At 33.4% G+C, this 25,558-nt stretch overlaps 1 protein-coding gene across 4 annotated transcripts in view; it reads right to left on the bottom strand.

The window, feature by feature from the left end:
• The window catches only part of lrrk1 (leucine-rich repeat kinase 1), a 103,211-nt gene that overhangs the window by 32,814 nt on the left and 44,839 nt on the right, over nt 1-25,558 (bottom strand). For 3 of the 4 annotated variants that reach the window (XM_058781411.1, XM_058781410.1, XM_058781413.1), the window contains 10 exons: nt 25,018-25,190; nt 23,772-23,892; nt 23,331-23,490; nt 21,760-22,036; nt 18,827-18,998; nt 17,785-17,916; nt 17,312-17,481; nt 15,571-15,710; nt 13,174-13,432; nt 2,894-3,063 (listed from right to left, as the gene is read on the bottom strand). In XM_058781411.1, the coding sequence (XP_058637394.1) occupies nt 2,894-3,063; nt 13,174-13,432; nt 15,571-15,710; nt 17,312-17,481; nt 17,785-17,916; nt 18,827-18,998; nt 21,760-22,036; nt 23,331-23,490; nt 23,772-23,892; nt 25,018-25,190 (1,774 nt within the window). The remainder of the gene's footprint in view (nt 1-2,893; nt 3,064-13,173; nt 13,433-15,570; nt 15,711-17,311; nt 17,482-17,784; nt 17,917-18,826; nt 18,999-21,759; nt 22,037-23,330; nt 23,491-23,771; nt 23,893-25,017; nt 25,191-25,558) is intronic. The other variant, XM_058781412.1, reaches the window with a different exon arrangement.

The following is a 25,558-nucleotide window of genomic DNA, read 5'->3' as shown; positions in this document are numbered from 1 at the left end:
GGACATTAAACTCAGCTGTTCTGGCACATTATCACATTTTATTATATTTTTGATTACTTTTTATTTCCTTTATTTTATTTTCAATGAGATTTATTTTGCTTTGCTCAAACATGTGATATGCTAAGGACAAAAAGGGAAAACCAGTTTTTCCACATTTAATATGACAATAATAATAATAATAATAATGATGATGAACATAATTAGCATAATAATAATAAAAAATAATTATAATAGAAATATACATATTAATAATATAATATAAATAATTGTACAATACTACTACTAATAATATATTTAGTATATATTTTGAGACCTGTAGCAGGCATCAAATTTGAAATGAGCTCATTTTGTGCATAAAATTGTAAAATTTCTCAGTTTAAACATTTGTTATGTTATCTATGTTCTATTGTGAATAAAATATTGGCTCATGTGATTTGAAATTCTTTTAGTTTTCATTTTATTCAAATTTAAAAAATGTCCCAACATTTCCATTTTCCAATTTGGGTTGTACGTCGAACCAAAAACTATCATAACATCTTCGTTAATAATTCAGTATACTTCATTTTTGACAAAACATCCCATGTTTCAGTAGTGACAGTAATGCTTTGGTAGCAACCACATCACATTACAGAATTTTATCATCTAAAACATACTAAAATACAAAACATTTGCATAACTGTAATAAAATTTTATCTCCCCCAAATATGAGGATTGTGTGTTCCCTTTTGTCACTACCGAAACAATGATGACATGTTTCAGTTGTGACAATTTTAGATACTTTTGAACCTAGCTCAAAGATGCTAATCAGCACATGGTTAGCTAGCACAGTTCTGAACAGTGGTACATGTATAAAAACTAAATGTTATGTGATAACACACTAAAGAGTGTGCTTAATTGCAAAAAAAAAGAAAAGAAAAAAAAAGTGTTCGGTAGTGATGTATACATAAAGCTTTGTAATTTACAAAGAAAATATATATTTTTTTAACTTCACTTTTTAAAAGAATCAAAAAGATACTTTTAAAAACAACAATGGAAAAAAAAAAATACAAAAATTATTTCAATATTTTCATAAGTAGAAATTTATGGGTTAGGGTTCGGGACAGCCACCTCCCAAATTAAAGTACTCAATAAATTATGATTTTATATATAAAATATATATAGATAATAGAAGGATCTTAGTAAACATCTAAGATTTGAATACTTAGATGTGTTTTGTAGTTGTGGGACAGAAGTTTGCACCAATTCTGTAGAATGGCCCATATATATATATATATCACACATACACACATATATACACGTGGTCAGAATTGTTGGTACCCTTAGTAAATATGATCAAAGAAGGCTGTGAAAATAAATGTGTATTGTTAATCCTTTTGATCTTTTATTAAAAAAATTAAAATCTCACAAAAATCTAAGCTTTCATTGGAGAATAAGAATTTAAAATTGGGGGAAATATCATTATGAAATAAATGTTTTTTTTTTTCTTTCTCAAATACATGTTGGACACAATTACTGGTACCCCTAGAAATTCTTATGAGTAAAATATATCTGAAATATATTCCCATTCATATTCACAATTTTGAGCACTCCAGGGTGATTATGAACATGAAATTATCCAGCCATGGCTTCCTGTTTCACAGAAATATAAACAGGAGGGAAAACAAAAAGGCCAAATTACAAATTAAATCACCCATCACAATGAGAAAAACCAAAGAATATATTTCTGATGTGCAGCAAAAGATAATTGAGCTTCACAAATTAGTGAAGTGGCTTTAAGAAAAGAGCTAGAGCAGTGAAAATTCCCATTTCCACCATCAGGGCAATAATTAAGAATTTCCAATCAACATAAAATGTTACGAAACTGCCTGGAAGAGGACGTGTGTCTATATCGTCCTAATGCACGGTGAGGAGGAGAGTTTGAGTGGCTAAAGACTCCGAGGACACAACTGGAACTTCAAATGGGACTGGCTTCTATGGTCAGATGAAACTAAAAAATGAGCTTTTTAGCAGCAAACACTCAAGATGGGTTTGGTGAACACAGGGATAAAAAGTACCCCATGTGTACAATGAAATATACTGCTGTATTTTTGATGTTGTGGGCCTATATTTCTGCTGGAGGTCCTGGACATCTTGTTTAGACATCTTGTTTAGATTCTATCAAATACCAACAAATAAAAAAAAAAAATCAATAAGTGACTGACTCTGTTGGAAATCTTATAATGGGCCATGTTTGGATCTTCCAACTGTACAATAATCCAAACACAAACCTCAAAAACAACACAAAAATGCGTCACTGAGCACAAAACCAAGCTTCTGCTGGCCATTCCAGTCCTCTGACCTGAAGCGCTGTTGATATCCATGCGTGAAATATTTTAAAGTAAAGTATTTTAAATGTATTTGACAGCACAGAACCCATGAATTTCGTCCCACTGGTTGCTTTGGCAATGGCTATACTTTTTTTTTGGTATAACATCATAATTCTTGACTTACAAGAAGCAAAACTGTGTAAGATAACATGTTTTCAGAGAATTTCTCTTGAATTAATTTTCCCCACTGGAGATTTTTAGCATAAGTCTCATTAAATTCTGCAGCTCAGTAGGTTTTGGATCAGAGAAAGACACACAGCGGGAGAAATCCAGCGAGGATTAGCGTTTCTCTGTTAACAGGAAATTCCATCAGTCAGAGCCGCTGCGAGAGTTGAGTAGAACGACAGCGCTTTGACCTTCAACCTTACATGTGCCTGCAGGAACACCAACCAAATCACCACTGACTCTCTGATCACTCATCGAGCGGATCCAATGCGAACGCAAACAGCGCGGTGAGCGGGACGATCTAAAGATAATAGAGGCTGGTTTGGGAGGAAGTGCAGGGGCAGTAGAGGAGCGTGAAGTACCTGTGCTGCTGTTGAGCGACTGCTGTTTGCATTTCTTGAAGTGGAAGCGTTTAATGGCCACCGGATGGCCTCTGTATTTGGCTCTGTAGATGATGGTGCCGCTGCCACCCTGTCCCAGGATATCTGCTGCATCTTCACTCCACTGCAGGTCACTCTTCAACAGGAACAAACTGAAACACACACATACAGATGCTCTGAACACACGTGTATGTTTATGTGTGACTCATATTACAAAGGATTTCTCTTTTGAATAAATGCTGTTCTTTTTAACTATTTTTTATTCAAAGAATAATGAAAAAAGTATCACAGGTTTAAAAAATAATACATTAAGCAGCACAACCGTTTCCAACATTGATAGTAAATCAGTATATTAGAATGATTTCTGAAGGATCATGTGACACTGAAGACTGGAGAAATGATCCTGAAAATTCAGCTTTGATCACAGGAACAGATTACATTTTTAAAATATATTCAAATAGTCAACAGTTATTTTAAATTGTAATACTATTCCACAATATTACTGTTTTTACGTTTTTTGGATCAAATAAATGCAGCCTTGGTGAGCAGAAGAGACTTCAATGAAAATTAAATGCAAATAATTATAATTAATTGTATATTACAAAATGATAGTAATAAATTACACATACATATACAGTGAGGAAAATAAGTATTTGAACACCCTGCTATTTTGCAAATTCTCCCACTTAGAAATCATGGAGGGGTCTGAAATTGTCATCGTAGGTGCATGTCCACTGTGAGAGACATAATCTAAAAAAAAAAATCCAGAAATCACAATGTATGATTTTTTAACTATTTATTTGTATAAAACAGCTGCAAATAAGTATTTGAACACCTGAGAAAATCAATGTTAATATTTGGTACAGTAGCCTTTGTTTGCAATTACAGAGGTCAAACGTTTCCTGTAGTTTTTCACCAGGTTTGCACACACTGCAGGAGGGATTTTGGCCTCCTCCACACAGATCTTCTCTAGATCAGTCAGGTTTCTGGCCTGTCGCTGAGAAACACGGAGTTTGAGCTCCTCCAAAGATTCTCTATTGGGTTTAGGTCTGGAGGCCACGCCAGAACCTTGATATGCTTCTTACAGAGCCACTCCTTGGTTATCCTGGCTGTGTGCTTCGGGTCGTTGTCATGTTGGAAGACCCAGCCTCGACCCATCTTCAATGCTCTAACTGAGGGAAGGAGGTTGTTCCCCAAAATCTCGCAATACATGGCCCCGGTCATCCTCTCCTTAATACAGTGCAGTCGCCCTGTCCCATGTGCAGAAAAACACCCCAAAGCATGATGCTACCACCCCATGCTTCACAGTAGGGATGGTGTTCTTGGGATGGTACTCATCATTCTTCTTCCTCCAAACACGTTTAGTGGAATTATGACCAAAAGTTATATTTTGGTCTCATCTGACCACATGACTTTCTCCCATGACTCCTCTGGATCATCCAAATGGTCATTGGCAAACTTAAGTCGGGCCTGGACATGTGCTGGTTTAAGCAGGGGAACCTTCCGTGCCATGCATGATTTCAAACCATGACGTCTTAGTGTATTACCAACAGTAACCTTGGAAACGGTGGTCCCAGCTCTTTTCAGGTCATTGACCAGCTCCTCCCGTGTAGTTCTGGGCTGATTTCTCACCTTTCTTAGGATCATTGAGACCCCACGAGGTGAGATCTTGCATAGAGCCCCAGTCCGAGGGAGATTGACAGTCATGTTTAGTTTCTTCCATTTTCTAATGATTGCTCCAACAGTGGACCTTTTTTCACCAAGCTGCTTGGCAATTTCCCCGTAGCCCTTTCCAGCCTTGTGGAGGTGTACAATTTTGTCTCTAGTGTCTTTGGACAGCTCTTTGGTCTTGGCCATGTTAGTAGTTGGATTCTTACTGATTGTATGGGGTGGACAGGTCCTTTATGCAGCTAACAACCTCAAACAGGTGCATCTAATTTAGGATAATAAATGGAGTGGAGGTGGACATTTTAAAGGCAGACTAACAGGTCTTTGAGGGTCAGAATTCTAGCTGATAGACAGGTGTTCAAATACTTATTTGCAGCTATATCATACAAATAAATAGTTAAAAAATCATACATTGTGATTTCTGGATTTTTTTTTTAGATTATGTCTCTCACAGTGGACATGCACCTACGATGACAATTTCAGACCCCTCCATGATTTCTAAGTGGGAGAACTTGCAAAATAGCAGGGTGTTCAAATACTTCTTTTCCTCACTGTATATACATATACATATACACACACACAAACACATATATATACACACATATTCACATATATACATATACATATATATATAAAAATGATCAAATTTATTATTATTATAATTAAAACAATTTTATATATATAAAATGTGTGTGTGTGTGTGTAATTAAATACAAATAATTATAATTACAAATTATAATAAATAAAATACAAAATTACATACACACACACACACACACATATATATACACACACATAAATAATAATATATACCAGCATTCAAGTTTAAGGTCAGTAAGACTTTCATTAAAAAGTTTAGTAAAAAATTTAAAAGTATCAGTCAGTCAGTCAGTCAGTCAGACGCTGAACCTTGAAGAGCTTTGTATTCAAAAACTAAACAGATATTTTAATATAAAAATATTTGTATTAATATTTGTAAAAATATTTCACAATATTACTGGTTTTACTGTATTTCGATCAAATAAACACAGCCTCTGTGAGCATTAGAGACTTCTTAAAAAAAAAAAATTCTTAGCGACCCCAAACTACACACATTCTGACTTGTGACATTTTGTAAGATCTCTATCATTAGCCGACAGCTTTGTTCTCTCTTTCCAGCTCCAATCTTCTGGCTGCTGTGAATCAAACCCATAGTCTGTCAAAGCAAAACGAGTCCATTTAGTCAGCCGTCACTCCTAATCATTCCCATGAAAGCTCCATATGGGAACGGCATTTCATCTGACATGTGCTTTGAACCGCCTCTGCTGGCTGATCGCACGTACAGATGCTTTCAATGCTCTCCTTCCTTACCACTTCCTTATGGGTGTGTGAAACAAACTTGCGGCAAAGATATTAACAGGAAACACTCATTTATAAGACATCAAGCCAAGAGGATTATGCTGTTTGCATAATCATATGAATAATTGGTAAAATCATTCATCCCTTCTGTATAATTCAAGACGTCTCCGGGCCACACTGCTGTTGGGATGAAGCTCATGTAAATCTTTTGTTTTCAACTCGAGTGTTTCATAATCTGAAACTGTTTACACTGTGATGCCAGACAGTGCAGCCACTGTTAACTAAAAGTTTTAAATCATTTTTGATAGAACTTATATAAAGCTGAAATAAAATAGTGTGTGTATGTGTATATGCATATAATTTACTTTAATTTACTATAATTTTATATATATATATATATATATACACACCTATACACACCATGAAAAGAAGGTAGCAGGTACTTGGGTAGCTAGCTGACGATATTGCAGGATGAAATCATCATAATGTGCAGGGAGCTGAGCTTGGCGCCGTGGGCGCTCATGCTGAGACAATGAGGGCAGGGAGTGACTAGACATATCCACCGATCATCAATGAGGCTCCGGCTCGAAGGACCATGACCTTATATATATATATATATATATATATATATATATATATATATATATATATATATATATATATATATATATATATATATATATATATATATATATATATATATATATATATATATATATATATATATATATATATATATATATATATATAAAATATAATATAGTATATATGCTTTATTCATTACTTCTAATGAATTACAGAAATGATTAATTATATAAATATAAAACTATATATGCATGTATGTATGTGTATGTATGTATGTATATGTCCAGGGAAAAAAGCAGTCCAAACCTACCTGGCCCTACGTGAAAAATTAATTGCCCCCTCCTATTAAATCATGAAAGAACTGTGATTAACCACATTATTTTAGAAAGCTGAGTTAAATTTCACTAGCCAAACCCATGCCTGATTACTGCCAGACCTGTTGAATCAAGAAATCACTTAAATAGAACCTGTCTGACAAAGTGAAGCATGTTTAAAGAGCAACACATCATTCCACGATCTTAAGAAATTCATAAACCGATGAGAAACAAAATAGTTTACATGTATCAGTCTGGAAAGGGTTATAAAGCCATTTCTAAGGCTTTGGGACTCCAGCAAACCATGGTCAGAGCCATTATCCACAAATGGAGAAAACTTGGAACAGTGGTGAACCTTCTCTGGAGTGGCCGGCCTACCAAAATTACTCCAAGAGCACAAAGACGACTCATCCAGGACGTCATAAAAGAACCCAGAACAACATCTAAAGAACTGCAGGCCTCACTTGCCTCAATCAAGGTCAGTGTTCATGATTCAACAATAAGAAAGAGACTGGGCAAAAACAGCATCCATGGGAGAGTTCCAAGGCAAAAGCCATTGCTGACCAAAAAGAACACAAAGGCTCGTCTCACATTTGCCAAAAAATATCTTGATTATCCCCGAGACTTTTGGGCAAATATTCTGTGGACTGATGCAACAAAAGTTGAACTTTTTGGAAGGTGTGTGTCCCGTTACATCTAGCGTAAAACCAACACAGCATTTCATAAAAAGAACATCACACCAACAGTCTAACATGGTGGTGGTAGTGTGATGGTCTGAGGCTGCTTTGCAGCTTCAGGACCTGGATGACTTGCCATAATTGATGGAACCATGAATTCTGCACTCTATCAGAAAATCCTGAAGGAGAATGTCCGGCCAACAGTTTGTGACCTCAAGCTCAAGCGCACTTGGGTTATGCAGCAGGACAATGATCCGAAACACACCAGCAAGTCCACCTCTGAATGTCTCAAGAAAAACTAAATTAAGGTTTTGCAGTGGTCAAATCAAAGTCTGGACTTAAATCCAATTGAAATGCTGTGGCATGACCTTAAACGGTCCATTCATGCTCGAAAACCCTCCAATGTGGCTGAATTAAAACAATTCTGCAAAGAAGAGTGGGCCAAAATTCCTCCACAGCGCTGTAACTGACTTGACTGCAGTTGTTGCTGCAAAGGGTGGCACAAGCAGTTATTAGGTTTAGGGGGCAAGTACTTTTTGACGTTGTGCCAATACATACATTACATACATACCCTACATACATACCCTACCATACATACCATACCATACATACCATACATACATATATATATATATATATATATACACACGTGAAAAATCTTGTACATTAACAATCTGAGCATATAAATAGATAATAGATTAACCCCCCCCCCCAAAAAAACCCAACTCCTCAATAATATTACATAATAAGGATGAAATAAAAAAATTTTTGTGCGTTATGTATTTTTATGTTAACTTTTGAGTCATTAGTTTAGCAACACCAGTCAGGTTTGATTTCAGTCAGGATGAAAAACAGATCCTCGGTAACAGCAAAATTACTGGAATATGTTCTTAATACAGTTTGGAAATACTAATAAGGTCAAGCTAAACTGCTTTACTCGCAAATCGTGACCTTTCAACTTTCTCTTTGAAAAGACTTTATAACAGGCCTGTTGTGAATAGCAGCTCTAATGAGCATTAACCTGTTTTGACGTGATCAGCAGTTTTTGTTTACTCGTAGATAAACTTTATTTATTCAGACCAACAACTGCATCAGCAATTTTCCATCTTATTCTTAAACCGTAAGTGTGGTGGTGCGGTAAAACTGGGACATTTATGCATCGGCAGAGTGACCAAAATCTCATCACAATATAGTGGAAATTCAGTATTAGATTTAATCATCATGATAATCATGCCTATTTTTGGATAATACAGTCAATTAAACACTTAATAAAAGGTACGGTCCTTCATCTAATTTGATTTATTTTCTGATATGTAACTTAATGGATGCAAAGCAAAAGATATGATTTTTCATAACAAATGTGTGATACTTTTAACAGAGTAAAAACAGCTTCACATTTTTAAAGTCAATCATTATAATCATGCAAGGATGCCTGCTTTTGGATAATACAGCAAATAAAATTACTTCATAAATGATTATTCAAAAGATGAGATTATTCATTTACACAAATATCTGATAAGTCTGACAGTAGTATTATTTTTAATATTTATATACTGTTATAGTATTTATTGATATTTTGAATAAGCGATTTTTTTTTATTTTAGTTATGTCTTTTATCATTTTTATTAGTTTATTTGTTCTTTCGTTATATAAACAATTACTAAATATATACTAAATACAAAATGTGGCCGACAGAGTCCAGAAAAATGTCATAAATTGTTATAAGTATAAATATTTTAAGCATTGTATTAGCATTGCGCATTATTACATAGTATTGGTATTACTATTATTAGTAATTAATCTGAATAATAATATAATTATAAATATAATAACTAAACTATAATTATAAATAACATTAAATTATAAATAATAATATTAAAACATATGCGTGTGTCATTTTTTACACTATTTCTATTGACACTTTCTAGTTGCAAAAAAAAACACTTAAATAATAATAAGTATTATTTAATTACTTATAATACTAATGCCAATACTAATATAATACTTAAATAACATTCCTATGTATAAATATTTATAACATTTTTCTGGACTCTGTCTGCTACATTTTGTGCTTGCTGCAATTCATTATGGGCTTGCATGAATCCAAAATAAATAAATAGATGGTCATGTTAAATTTGTGCCAAAACGAATTTAAACAATTCAGCAAAAAAATCCAGTCTACAACTGCTGTTTACTTGACTCACAATATTACTACACATTTTCTAATGTTTTCTAATAAAAGTCCACATGAAACTCAAATCAGCCCTTTCTTAATGCATGTTCCTGATCCTAATTGGAACAATTTATCATCGCATGTTATTCTAAATTATTTAAAAAAAATGTCTTTGTAAATCAGAATATAATAACTTGGTCAGGCTCTTTTTAATTTCTGATGGATTTTCACATTAAAGTGGGATGTGAATGTTTCAGCTAGAGTTGTAAGTCACTTTTCTGATGAAAGTTTCTGCCAAATGCACAAATCTAGTAACCATGAGATTCATCAATTCATAATGCTGTGATTTTCAACACCCAGTGGGACTGTACTTCAGGCCTGTGTCACAGAGGAACCTCTTCAAAGAGATGTGTTTGACGTGGCTCAAAGACCAAACTAGCAGATTCTGTTTCCATTTTAACTTCAGAATTAATAATCCAATTTATGTGATGAACCATAAATGCACAGAAAACACACACGTCATGCCGAGACGAGAGCACAGCAGCCTGAAAGCCTTGATTATATGTGTGCTATAACTCAAGCCTAACCCACTCTGATTCAGCTCCATTAAACCCATGTGAGCGCTGGTTATTAGGACCAGGTGTGCAGCGTTTACACTGACGACCAAAACCAAGTGTGTGAGTGGAGCGGAGTGATTTTGACTAGAGCGTAGAGGGGATTTTTTAAAAGTCGGAGCGTCGTGGTTTTCACTACAGCTCTATCACGAGCATAATTCATGCCAAAGGCCCATAATATAACTGCATAATTAGCAAGAATTGACATGTTAAACATATTTAGCTGGCTTGATACAGATGGATCACTCAAATCAGAAAGAATGTGAAGGTTATGATGACGAAAATGGACTTGAGCGGAAAGTTACAGTTCTCAAGGAATTTGTTCCTTCTAGATACTGAATACAGGGTTTGTACACATTTTTACCAATTAATTTCCATGACTTGAGACAATATTCATGGCCTAATGTTCCATTATTTTACAAATAAGAATAAAAATCAGTAAAATGAATGACTATTAATGCTAATTGTTTGCTTTATATTTGTTTTAGTAATAAGTAGCCTACAAGCTGCAACTGCGCCAGATGTTACTCCACACAGAGAACATACATCACATCACTGAATATTATCATTTATTTAACTCCGTTAAACGCAGGATTTGAATTTGTTTCGGAAACTGTTCTCTTTCGCAAACTATTTACATTCACTTAAGACAAAACCGACAGTGCTTACCACGGGCCCCGACTTATTTACGGCTTCGGGACAATTTTCACATCATAGCTCAGACACGGGCCACGCATCTGGTTTGTTTTAGGCTTCCTCCTTATTTTAGATATCCATCAATTATTATGGTGATGAAAACAGCGTTTCCAAGCACCTGTAGCTTACTGATTGTTTGGAATTATAAATATGAGCATAGTTCGTCTGTTAATATTATGCACTTTTTTTATTTGTTGTTTTTTAGTTTGTTACTCAGACACAGGCAGTGCGCTACATGAGACAAAAAGTAATATAGCCAAAACCACCACATAGCCACTTTTTAGTGTAGATGCAAGTTGATCTTATCAGACGATGTTACGATTATAAATGAGAATGACTCCTGGTTAACATGTATTAATGTGTTGTGTTTAGTCACTATTTAGTGTGGAATTTTTCTACAATATTCACTCATCATGACAGTAAAATAGGGCATTCTAAGTCAATCTACTGCAGTTTTTCCTCTCAATCAGTAGAAAATGTGAAAAAACACCCAGTCATGCATGAAAAAAATAAATACAGTCATATACCGTGACCATGATATAAATTTTTGGTCATACTGCCCAGCACTACTTTCTAGATATATTTATCATGTCTGTGAGGCAAGTATTTGCTGAGTTTGTTCATTTTTGTGAAGCGCTCCTGTTCAGAGAGACAGAGACGGCAGAAAGCGCATCCTGTTTGTTTTCTAAAAAAGCACAACATTTTGCTGATATCGTGAGTGCACGTGAGAGACCCTTTGCAGTTCCGAATGACAATATAAGATGTTATAAGAAAAATGCAAGTGATCGCGCTGACGCCTCCAGGAAATTACATCATTTTGGTGGGAAAACCACAATAACATCAGCTTTAAGGCCTTTCCACACTGAGCGTGAAAAAGCGAAACGAACTTCGGACGTGATAACGCGCTGGAATAAAACAACAGCTTCCTATGGATGCTTCCACATAAACCGCGAACATTCGCGCAGTGAAAATGCGAATGTTTTTTTTTTGTCCAGTCCGACGAATCTTTTCAGTTTCGCAAAGGGAAAACACGGGCCGTCCAATCAGGATCACGTGACCGGAGCAGCTGCTGTTGCACAAAATGGTGAGAATGGTGGCGCTGTTTCGAAAACAAGTGTAAACAAACAACGAAGAAGAGCATCCTGGATAAGAGAGTGGATGCTGAGTTCTTGTTATCGTTGGTATTTGAGAACAGATTTATTATCTCATGTTCTTCATACAGAATAACATTTCTAATAATTATCCACTGAATCATGCGATCTGCAGAGCACCGTCCATTTTCTTCCACGTGCGCGAGTGTTATGAGTCAGAGCGCCTTCACTCTCTAGATCTTTCGTATTAAAATAAAAATTAAAAAAAAATCGAGTGAAACATTGTTCTACACTTGAAATATGAAAGCAAATAGACATGATTATGACGATATATTTTCTGTATGCATTTTGTATGCAGCTCTTTTTTTTTATAGCAATAAAGGATGTTCATGACTAATATTAGCAGTGTAGCGTTATTAAACATACAAAGAGTGTGTCTGCTTATTATTTTAGAATCAAAATCAACTATAAATCACACTATAAGCAAACACATTAATAATTAAATACATTTTCAAGTGTAGCTTGATGCTAATTGTACTTCTAATTATATTTTAGGATGTAGGCTATTCTTGTAAGCATTATAGATAGTTTGTGTTTCTGGTGTAGAACCAAAATTTGTTTATCTTAATTTAGATGTTAAATCCATACACGCGATACATATCTGAGGAAAAATGCATTGTTGGTCGGCGCCACCTAGCGTGCAGGCGTGAATTAGCAGAAGGCGAACATTCGTTTCGCGCTCGGTGTGAAAGCAACATTCGCAGGTGATTTGCCTCGCTTTATCGCATCGTGCTCAGTGTGGAAAGGCCTTTAGACTTGAATTTGATGAATCCTGTGATGTTTTGTGTTTTTTTGCGGTTTTTTGCTTATTTAGTTAATCTGGAAATTGGTATGATGAAATAAAGATTAATTTGATAGTTGTTTTTAATTGGAACTAAATGCAAACAAACAGATACTTACTACTGCATCTAATATATGTATATATATTTTAAGATTTTATGATGATTTTATTTTGTGGTTTTTAGCTTTTTTGATACACGCCATTTCATACAGAAACTAGTATAATAATATACATCAGATGGTTAAAAGCGTAACTGTTATCATACCGTGAAGGGAAGTCGGTCATGAAGAGCTCGGGCACCAGCTCCTGTAGCGGGACAGGCTGTTTGGGGTGGTTGGGGCAGATGATGTGCTCTTTGTCCACAGCTGCCAGCACGCAGTCCTCCATGTTGAAGTAGTGGACGGTGCTGTGGCTGGAGCCGGACAGAGGCAGTGGGTCGGACAGCCGAGGTCCAGAGCTGCAGTACGGACAGGGCGCATACTGCTCTATGAGACGAGAGCCGTCGCTCTCACTGCCTGTCAGCGCTGGACCGGGAGAGAGCAGCATGTGCATGTTAATCATAAACGTCTGTACACAGATGTTCATCTTTATATAAAAAGACATTCATCAAGGCTTAATGAAAATGGCTCGAGACATTTAAAAAGTCAGAATTATTGAAACTGAACTGAATCCATTTTTTCTACAATAGCTGTTTGGCTGAAATGATGGTTCCTCTGGATAGAATAGAATAAAACAAACAATTGATAAATAAATAATACTAAGTAAACAAAGAATAAAAATAAAATAATACATATACATATATATATATATATATATATATATATATATATATATATATATATATATATATATATATATATATATATATATATATATATAGATGAAGACATATATAGTGTTGTCAAAAGGCTGAAAAATAAACAACAACAATTAAAACAAGCACTTTCTGAGCAAATACATAAATATTGAGCTGTATATTCAGTGTTGTCAAAAAGCTGAAAAATAATACTAAAAATGATCAAACTAATAAATCGCCAATTTAAGTAATTTCTGAGCAAATGAATAACTAAGATGTATATTGAGTGCTGAAAAATAAAAAATCTATAATAAAAACAACAACAACAATAATAATAATAATAATAATAAACAATTAAAAACAAATAAACATAAATAAAATACATACACAAATCACCATTTTAGGCCATTCTTCAGCAAATACATAAATAATTGAGCTGTACATTCAGTGTTGTCAAAAAGGCTGAAAAATAAATCTATAATAATAATAATAATAATAATAAACAATTAAAAATAAGTAAATCGATAAATCAATCACCTTTTTAAATAATTTCTGAGTAAATACATATACTGTATATTGTGTGTATGTTCAGTGTTGTGAAAAGGCTCAAAAATCTCATGATTAGAGCACGCATACAATCAGCATCACAAGCATGTGTTAATAACGTCACACAGCAGTGAGTCTGTTTACCCACAAACATTTGAGCTGAGTGTCACATGTGTAACGGCTGAATGGAGCAGGTGTGTGCTGATGCGTCTGCTGTAATTAACAGGCTTTATGTGGACTAATGAATCAATCAGTGCTGCTGTATAAACTACAGTCTAAGTCGTGAGGCCATCTATAGAGTTCAGCGTGTGTTTGTGCTGCACCTGTGTTGCTGACTGGCAGCGTGTTAATACTGGGAAGCAGCTCTGCACTGACACAAAGCAAACTCCCACAGTGCAACATTAACGCCGTACTGAAACAAACAGCTGCACGTCCACATTAATACCCTATGGTGACGGGTTTGAGATAATCACCATGTTTAGAATGAAACCATCATATTTAAAACATGATATTAATCATATCATATAATAAAATATCATTTGTTGTTACTACATTTACATTTAGCAGACGCAAGCGACCTCAGGCTATCCAATTTTTTTATCAGTAAGTGTGTCCCCTGGGAATTGAACTCATGACCTTTTGCGCTGCTAAAGCAATGCTCTACCACTTAGCCACAGGAACACTACTGTAAATATATTTACAATTATTATTGGATCTCCTTCAGAATCTTTACTTATTAAAATGATTTTGTTTCTGTATTTTAAAATATATTTTTTTATATTAACATTTTAATGACATAACTTTTTTTTCAAATTAAGCAGAAAACAGTACAAACTTTGCTAAAGTGATTGTTTTGAACAAGTATTAACTTAGACATTATTAAACCAATTATTTTAGCTGAATTATTTGTATCAATACCATGTGCCTTTTACCCCCTATGTGGGGTAAAAGGCCCACCTTGCCACCTCATACATTTATAAGATTTTTAAACAAAATAAACAACTTTAATTTATCTTCACACAAAATATGTTGCTCCATTAATGTTCAATACAACTTATATATTTTTTCTGCAACTATACATTTTTGCTGCAGTGAATAGAACATTAAGGTGTGCCTTTAGCCCCGCAGTACCATATATGTATATAGATATAGATACACACACACACACACACAAAACAAATAATTAAGGCTCTAAACTCCCCATTTGAAGATGTCTAAAATGGCAAAAAAAAGTGATGCACATTCTGTATTAATGTTGCACACGATTTAATATATCAGAAATCTGTAGCGATTCAGAATAATATCTAGAGGTGTCCTCACCAGGAAACCACTGCTCTATGAGAGAGTTAACGTGATCCGTGATAAAAGCCATCGCTGAGAAATCCCTCGTCTCTGACTGGCAGATAATCTTGATGCCTCCGCTTTTCTTTTTCTTCCAGTTCAGGTCAGACGACTCTACGCTGTGGACGACAAACAGTGTCAGTTTTTTCTTGTAAGTGTTGCTATTATAGTTTTTATTAATATTTGAATTAATTTTATTTTTCATTTTAGTCTAGTTTAGTTTTCATTTTAAATTTTAGTACTTTTGTTATGTGCTTTTTTAACCTATTCAGTTATTTTTATTTATTTTTAAATGGGTTATTATTATTATTATTATTATTATTATTAATAATAATAATAATAATAATACACATTACATTTGTTTGTTTATTTTTCAACCTTTTGACAAGACTCAATATAAATATTTATGTATTTTTCTCAGAAATGGCATAAAATAGTAATTTATAAATATTTTTTTTTATCATCAAATATTATTGCTTATTAATTGTTTATTTAGTAATATTTATTATTATTATTGTTGTTGTTGTTGTTGTTGTTGAGAACTGATCGCCAAATGAACCAAATGATTTCTGTGTCTTTTGGTGCTGCTAATGGTTCGGTTAATGGTTCAAAGAAGATTGATCTGTTATCACAAATAACAGAAATATGACAAATTTTCTATACACCTAAGGCATAGGATAACTCGTTATGGACACATTTTTAAAACGCATGCACCTTTTGCTTTGCAGCAAACTCTATGCGAACTCGCAGCAAAACACATGTCCAAATGCTGGATACAGTGTTATTTTAGTATTATTTATATAGTATTACACTATTTTTTAATATTTTGAATTAGCTTTTTTTTTTATATTTTTTGTTTTCATTTTAATTTAAGTTGAAGTATTAGTAAATGTGTTATGTGCTTTTGTAATTTTTATTACTTCTTTATAATTATGTTTTGTTTATAGTTAACTTTAAAGGGGTGGTTGATTGCGATTTCAATTTTTAACATTAATTAGTGTGTAATGTTGTTGTTTGAACATAAACAATATCTGCAAAGTTACGAAGCTGAAAGATCAATGCAAACAGAGGTATCGTCTTTTAAAATTATGCCAGTTTAATGCCCACAAAAACGGCTCGTAGGGACTGCAACGAGCTACTTCCCAGGTTCGTGACGTCACAAACCCAGATAAACCCCACCCCCGGGAACACGCAGTAAAGGGGGCGAGGCCATGCGTGATTCGCCATGAATCGCGATTCTGTCTTCTAACGATTCTAATGGATTTGCAAGTTTCAAAATCAATGTTTTAAAGCAGCGGTTCTCAATCCTGTTCCTCGCGTCCTCCTGCTCTGCATCTCTCTCTCTCTCTTTCAGATCAGCTACAACATACTGTTCCAACTATAGACTTATTTTCACACAGCTATGAGAAGCGTTATACATGGACGTGTGTGCGGTTGCCGTACGTCAACTACCACTTTAATTTATTTTTATTTCAGTTTTATTAAATTTTTACTTTACTACTTTTATTACTTTATTTCAGCTAGCTGTCAAAGCAACATTTCTATTTTTCATTTAAATTTAAGTTTTTCATCTAATATTTTTTATTTTATTTTAAATAACAAAACAGTTTTAGCTAAAACTAACAACACTGGGTGAATGAAGTAAGAGAAATGATGATAAATTGATATTTATTCATTAAATACCAACATTTCTCAAAAATAAAAACAAACCCTTTCTAACCTCAGATATCCGCCGTCAAAGGTGACTAGCAGCCCTTCTTTCCAGTAGATGGTCTGACTGCGCCGGACTCGGAAGGTGCTGCAGCGATTGCGCTGCTGGTTCCCCGCAAAGCTGTAGATCACCGCACTGCGGTTCCTCTGGTTCTTCGTGGGCTTTTTGGTCTCGAATGCCTATTACGAAGAATCACAATGACAGTCATCAAAATCAGTTGACTGAAACAAGCCAGAAATGTTAACATCGATCGGCTTCAACGACACTTTCACCCGAGAACTTGTCATGCAAGAATTAATTAAAAATACAACATGGCCAAACTCCAATGGGATAATGAACGATTGAGCAGATTTGTCTGGTTTATAACTTTTGACCAGTAGGTGGCACTAGAAATGTTCATGATGTTCTCAGGGCAATGTGGCGTTGATACAAAGAAAAACTGCATGTCAATACGCAAAAGCTTTGCCAAGGTAATGACTCACTTCCTGTTTGGTGTCTTCTCCAGCAAAACTGTTAAGGCTTTTCTGGAGAATAAAATCCAGTAATTGTTTTTGTGTGGTTTTGTCTTTGTCTGTGTCTGACCTGAACCAATTTTGGTGAAGATTCAACCAACACTGAAAGAGGAAAAGCGAAACAAACAAAACCATATGCAAAACTGGTCCAAAATAGCACAAAGTGGGACCTCAGAAATACATGAAGTTTTTGCGACAGATACTTTTGCACTCAGAGCAATAGGTGGCGCTGTCACCAAACTGGGCTAGTACAATGATTCATAGAAAGTTTCATATCAAACAGCCAAAGCTGCAAAGATACCATCTCACTTCCTGTAAGGCATCCTGTCATTGAATTCATTGATGCATTAAAATAATAAATATAATATATAATATAATATATGTCTTGTTAATTTTTATTTATAATATAGTATAATATATTATAGTATAATATAATTTTTATAGTCACACTATTATTAATATGACTTATTTTATACTCGTATTATATTATTTATTGAAAAATATATAAAAATATTTTGTATAATAAAATATAGTATAATACAATACAATATAATGATTAGTCACATTGTCATAATTATGTCATAACAGTGTTTAATATTTTATCACCATTAACAAAAATAATACTTATAATAATTTAATATAATATATAATTTTATAGTCGTACTATAAAACCTTGTTATAATTTTTTCTTAAATGATTTTTTATTTTATAAAAAGAATATTTATTTTGTTAAAAAAACAAACAAACAAACAAATAAATAAGATAAGAAAAATATATCTATAAGATTTTCCCCAAACAGCCCTATGCATTACAAAAAGTTTTAGTACAGGGCTATTTGGGGAAAATTAAGATTGCAAAAGCGTGCAAAGCATCTTACCATGCGGTTTCACAGGCTGCTGCAGACTGCCAGCCTGAAGCATTGTCAGCGTGTGGCCTCTAATTCTACACTTGCAATGACTGCAATTCTGACTTTATTGCGCAGTTAGGTTGTCATCTCAGGGTGTGTGTTTACCTGCACGTCCATCTGGTTTAAACTGATTAGCATCCTGGCTATAAAGCGCTCCCAGAACCCTGCAGGAACGAAGCTCATCTTGAAATGCCGCTGGATGGTGTTGTTGCTCTGATGCCGAAAGCCATGGATGTCCAGGGCAGGTTTGGGGGGCAAAAGGTGGGGCAACAGATAACTATGAAGAGAAGAAAAATCAGGTATGAAACACTGCACGCTTGACAAACATTACATACGATAACTCGTAATATATGCAATGCATCCAAATTGACTTGCAGTACACGTCCTAGACAGGTGGTTCCCATAGGGAGAAAAAGTTCATGAATCACTGGCATTAAATTTTTTTTTAATGTGTTAAATGCATTTTTAAAAACCTAACATAGAAAAAAAGTTTGGAAATTTTGAAAAATATTTTCTGATATTAGAAAATATTGATATTAGCCATTGACACTGACATTTATGCATTTGGCAGACGCTTTTATCCATAGCGACTTACACTCAAGGTACACATTTACATTTGATCAATTAATGATCAAATAATCTACTAATAAATTCAAAAAAATTATTAAATTAATTTAATACACAAATTAAATAAAATCGCAATCCTGAGACATTAAAATATGTACTAAAATTAAGATTAACATTTTATACATATATTAAAATGTATGTAATTAAAAATATTTTTAATACATTAAAACATTATTTTTGGCAATATGTTCACAATAAAACATGTATTTTTAATGTGCACATAGATGAATAAATAAATAAATATTTCATATAGGTTAAAATTTATATGGGTAGTTGACAAATAAGCAGTAAAAAATGCTTTTTTGGTAAAAAAAAACCTTTTTTGAAAAAGAAATGCATATATTATTGTAGTGTGATCTTTGAGAAAATAAAAAAGGGTCACTAACTTTTTTTTTACTGAACTGTACTATACATTTGTCCTATGGTGTGACATAGCAAAAATTAAGAAAAAAAAACAAAACTCTTAATACATAAATAGCAAGAGAGATTTATTTTCATTGTTAAGACACTTATTTTTATATAGTGCTATTTATTTAATATGAAATTATAATTAACATCATTTTTTTCCCCATGACTTGTTGGACAATTTCAAGACACACTTTGACAACAAGAAAAATGTTGCTGTCATTCGTTCAAAACTGCTGAAAATAATACCATTTTAAGTTGAATGATATTTGCATCTTCCCTATTCCCTATTTTGAGATAAAAACAAATCTGTGGTTATTTTATGTGTGTCACACCATAGGACAGAAATGGTAGTTATTAAATTATTTATATTTAATTTTGAACATGTCAAAGGAGAAAGAAAGTTTAATTTTGATACAAACAATATCAACATGTTTTTTAAACAACAACAAAAAACCATCAACAAAATTCAGTCTCTTAGTCAATCAGTATGTTACTGAAACTCTTCTAGCCCCCCGCTGCATGTGCAGCACAGCTAAATATGATTGATATTCAAACTATATTCCTTAAATTATATGGGTACTCTTTTTAAGGCATCATTCTCTTAGGATCTTCTCCCTTCTGCGTGGATCCCTGTTAATTTTCTCTATATATTTCTGAGTCCTCTCTCTTCCACTAATTTCTCTCCCTCAATTCTTTCTATCTCAAAAAAAGTATCACATTTTATGCTTATTTTCATGACGCTTTATAACAGTACAAGTTTTCTGTAAAAACATCAGAAAACAGTTTAATTATTAAAATTAATTATTGCACTTAAGAACACTGAAAATAATTTTTTTTTTAAAGAATAAAAAGGAGTTAAACAAATCTTATTTTATTATTTAAAATGCTTTTTAAAGAGACCTTGTCCTGTGGTGTGACATGTTTGTCCTATGATGTGACAGTGCAGGCGTCACACCGGAGGACATTTTCTGTCACACCAAAGGACGTTTCAGCATTTTTCTGTCAATTAATGACCTTTCTATTCAAAGCTAACCCGTCATTAGCAGTTAGCAAGACAAATTTGCATAATTTTCCATGATTATGGAATAATTTAGGGGTGTCACACCAAAGTACAACAAAACGTAACACTTTTGTAGTCGTTCCAAAAAAGTTAATATTTGAACAATTCTGAGACAAAATTGACCATGTGCACATCATGGGCTTCACAGGGGGCTTCAGTAACAACCACGAATGGGGACCTAACTAATTAAAGTTTTCTCTAGAATTGGCCGATTTATATGGTGTCACACCAGAGGACATGGTTTTCAGAGACAAAATGTATCAAGTTCCTATGCTTTCAGAAATATATGGATGAAAAAAAATGATTGTCATTTACTAAAATAGACACTTGCACAATTATGCCGGAGGTATTTATTAACATTTTTATGCTTTTCCTTTTCATTTATAAAAGTTGTAATTTGTTGAACCATGCTTGAGACAGTCACACCATAGGACAATTTTGAGATTTGGCTCAAATATGTAAAAACAAACAAAAAAAAACAACAATAACACTGCAGCTTTTATAACAAAAGGTTCATGTAGGACAAAGAAATGTTTAAGCATTTACAGCATTTTAAATAACAACAATATTAATTATATTAATTTTTATCTTGTGGGACAGTGAAAATGCCATGTCACGTCAACAACCCATATTACGTTAAGAACCATATAAATATAAGACAAATTTTTTTAAATATTATTACTATATATTTTAACATTAATAAATATCTAATCTAAAAATCTAATCAAATAAAAACTCTATTTTCACAAAATATGCATTACTCATCTGCAGAAAAATCAATCAATCATTCATTATTTAGTTTAGAAGAGGAGAAATATAAATTTTGGCATAATTGTTACACAATACCTGTAGACCAACTGACTGACAGACAGACAGACAGAATGAATATAGATTAAGAAATATATTGACGTTACAAAGAACATGAAGCCATAGTTTTTTTTACCTGCTGCTGGCGACTGGCAGAGCGATCTCGAACTTGGCCAGGAACTGGAAGTACTGTTCTTCTGTTTGCTGGGTGAAGCCGGTGCCCACCAGCAGCATGCGCAGGTCCTCGGCCTTGATGACCCCGTTACGGGCAACTGAGCGCGAGCCCCTCAGGTTGATGATACGCTCCAAACACTCAGACAGCCACACGGCATCCAGGAAGTAGAGCTTACACAAGCCATGACTGGTGTCAGAGAAATGCAGTATAGTGCCGGTCTCGATAAGGAAACAGATCGCTGTGTGATTCACAAAAAAACAGCTATAATGCAGCGATATTCATCCCACTGAATCCTGTTCCACTTGGAAATACATCAGATTACAGCGTTTCAGTGAGAGCATTTCATGCTGACTTTAAACTTTAATGTGATGAACTGTTAATAAAATAGACTAGGGATGCACAGATATAGAAAATTATCAATGATCACATAGCTAAAATAATGGGTGATTCAAAAAAAAAAAAAAAAAAATAATAATAATAATATATATATATATATATATATATATATATATATATATATATATATATATATATATATATATATATATATATATATATATATATATATATATATATATATATATATATATATATATATATATATATATATATATATATATAAAGACCTAGATTTATACTTGCTTTAAATTGTATAAATTACATTAGACATTAAAACATCATAATGTACAGGAAAGATGTTGTGTTTATATATAAAAATATATTTAAAAAGTTAAAAGCTTGAATAATAAAAAAAATATTATCTTTTCTCTTTTAGCCTAATGGGGTCAATACAATACAAAAATCATTACATTTTTGGTAACACTTTACAATAAGGTGTCATTTGGTAACATTAGTTAATGTATTAACTAACATGAACAAACAATGAACAATTCATTTATTACACTATTTATTAATCTTTGTTAATGTTAGTTAATGAAAATACAGTTGTTCATTGTTGACTCATGTTAGTTCACAGTGCATTAACTAATGTTAACAAACAACTCGTGATTTTAATAATGCATTAGTAAATGCTGAAATTAACATGAACCAAGATTAATAAATGCTGTAAAGTATTGTTCATTCTTAGTTCATGTTTACTAAAGTTGTTAACTAATGAACCTTATTGTAAAGTGTTACCCATTTTTTCAAGTAAATAATTAAATTAATTTAATAATTTAAAAATCAAATAAAAATTCAATACTTCATAAAGATAATATATAGTGCAACATATTATTAATATATATTAAAACACTTATGTTTGGTATTATTTTCATAGCACGTTATGCACTACTTGTCTGTAGATCCTATTGCATACATACGCAAATAAATAAAACATTTGTGTAAAATATTTTAAAACGTTAAAATTAACAGAAATATTAATGTGCATTAAAAAATAATATAGATTATTTAGATTTTATTTAGATCAATAATATATTTATATTTAATAAATACTATTTATTTATATTTATTTCCAGAAGAAAATAAATAATAATAATTTCAAATAATTGTATTAATATTTATTTTTGCATTACCGGTCTGCAGATCCTCATAGTCTTTGATATCACTGGCGGGACTCTGCTCGATGATGTGCTCCAGTTCTGAGTCCGTCAGGTACTGCACCTCATCGGCATCGTCTCTCCTCAGACACTCTGCTTTTATGGCCTCCTGCAGGGTCAGGTAACTTTTGGGGATCTGTATAAAACACCAAAAGAGACAAACACATGGGATAATTCACCTTAAAGAAACTAAGATACTACTGCAGCATAGCCTCCTCACGCTCATGCTTTTTCTTGTATTTTTACTAAATTTAAGTTGCTTTGGATAAAAAATACCTTCTTAATGTATAAATGAAAAGGCATACTGAAGTTTTGAGGTGGAGCAACAGTATTTCACTTCAGTTTTTCCATCTTACTGAACAGATGTCAGAAACAACTGTGGTTCATGCCAAACATACAGTCTTAACGAACACTAACCAGTCTTCCCACGAGTTTGTGACAGCTAGCAGGGTTGCTGACGTCCTTCATGGAGGAAGTGACCTGAAACAACAGCCTCTTGAGTCCGTCCATGCCTTCCAGAGTCTTACACGACACCTCACTGCCAAACCACCATACATTCACACAATCAAACACCAAAACAGATCGTCCATTGAGGAAAGTACACTGTAAAAAATTACTGTGATTTTAACGGTAAAAGACTGAAAAAATGCTACAGTAAAAACCTTTTAAATGGTTAACGGTAAGTTCCCCTACTATATACGATGAAAAACTGTATTGGACAATACATGTCATTTTACGGTAGTATAGCATTTTTGGAATTGAAAAAGAACGTATAAATTTACAGTGAATAACCGTAAATTGACATTCACAGAATTCCCTGTGTTACATTTCACATTTGCAAACAATAAACATGCAAACGTAACAATAACATGCAAACGATAAACCGCATCCAATATCACAGTTTTCTCCAAATAAGAAAAAATACATGCGAATTCTGTTTCTTTAAAAACACATGGTTTACATAAAATCTTATGTATTTATAATTTGGAAGCAAACAAATAACCCTGTTATTTACTTAATAAAAGTAATAAAAAAATATTAAGATGCAAATTATATTGCAATGAAAACGTATTTAACAGTAATATATGTCCATGAAAAGGTGGATATATCTTATGGTTTATGCTTTGAATAATGGCCCATAATTATCTAAAGAAACGTGTGGGAGCTCAGCTAATGTGTTTCTATAGCACTTAAGGGTCTATTATTTATGACATGACAAAGCGAATGGAAAATTAAGACCAAAATGTGAGTATTGTGAGGGTTGAAAGGCACTCTACGGTGATATTGACCCTATTGCATTATTTCAGTTTCATGTGTGTTTGTGTGAATGACACTGTGCACCTTCTATATGTGTTAATATTTAAATGCTGCTTGTGATGGGCTTTGGTTCATCATGTGACTTTCTCATCACCACCTGTTTTTGGTGGTTATCAGTGTATTACAAAGGTACAGATTTCAGTACTTAGATTGATATATTAACATTATATCAGTTAATGAAATTACGGTATTTTAATGTAAATTTAAGATAAAACTATAAAACCTAAAATGTTGCTACTGTATTTTTACGGTAAAATTATGGCAACCACAGCTGCCATTTTTTTACCGTAAATTTAACAGATTTTTTTTTTTAGAGTGTAGCTGAAGTTATGATAATGACACTAACTGTAGGTGTTTCCAGGTGATGTCGGGGTATCCGCTGGCCCGGGCGCCCGAGGGCGTTCTGCAAAGTGCCAGGATGTAGGCCCTCAGTGTGGCGACACGCTCCGTGCGAAACTTAGTGTCTATGAGGTCCAGATGCGTCCCGATGACGATGACAGAAGAGTTAGGAGCGCGAGCCTGGAGCACAAACACGTTCACACAATCATTACACAGGTCGCTCTATAAAGTGCCATTTGTGTCCATCAAAACATGACTTAACGAGAAGCTTGTGCCAGGTTTTTTGTTTTGTTTATAAAAATAGCATTTTGTGTTTGTATACAGGTGCATCTCAATAAATTAGAATGTTGTGGAAAAGTTCATTTATTTCAGTAATTTAACTCAAATTGTGAAACTCGTGTATGAAATAAATTCAGTGCACACAGACTGAAGTAGTTTAAGTCTTTGGTTCTTTTAATTGTGATGATTTTGGCTCACATTTAACAAAAACCCACCAATTCACTATCTCAACAAATTAGAATACTTCATAAGACCAATAAAGAAAAAAC

This window comes from Onychostoma macrolepis, chromosome 07 (genome assembly GCF_012432095.1).
Source record: "Onychostoma macrolepis isolate SWU-2019 chromosome 07, ASM1243209v1, whole genome shotgun sequence".
NCBI lineage: Eukaryota > Metazoa > Chordata > Actinopteri > Cypriniformes > Cyprinidae > Onychostoma > Onychostoma macrolepis.
The sequence above is the reverse complement of the archived record's forward strand: the minus strand, read 5'-3'. Positions and strand labels throughout refer to the sequence as shown.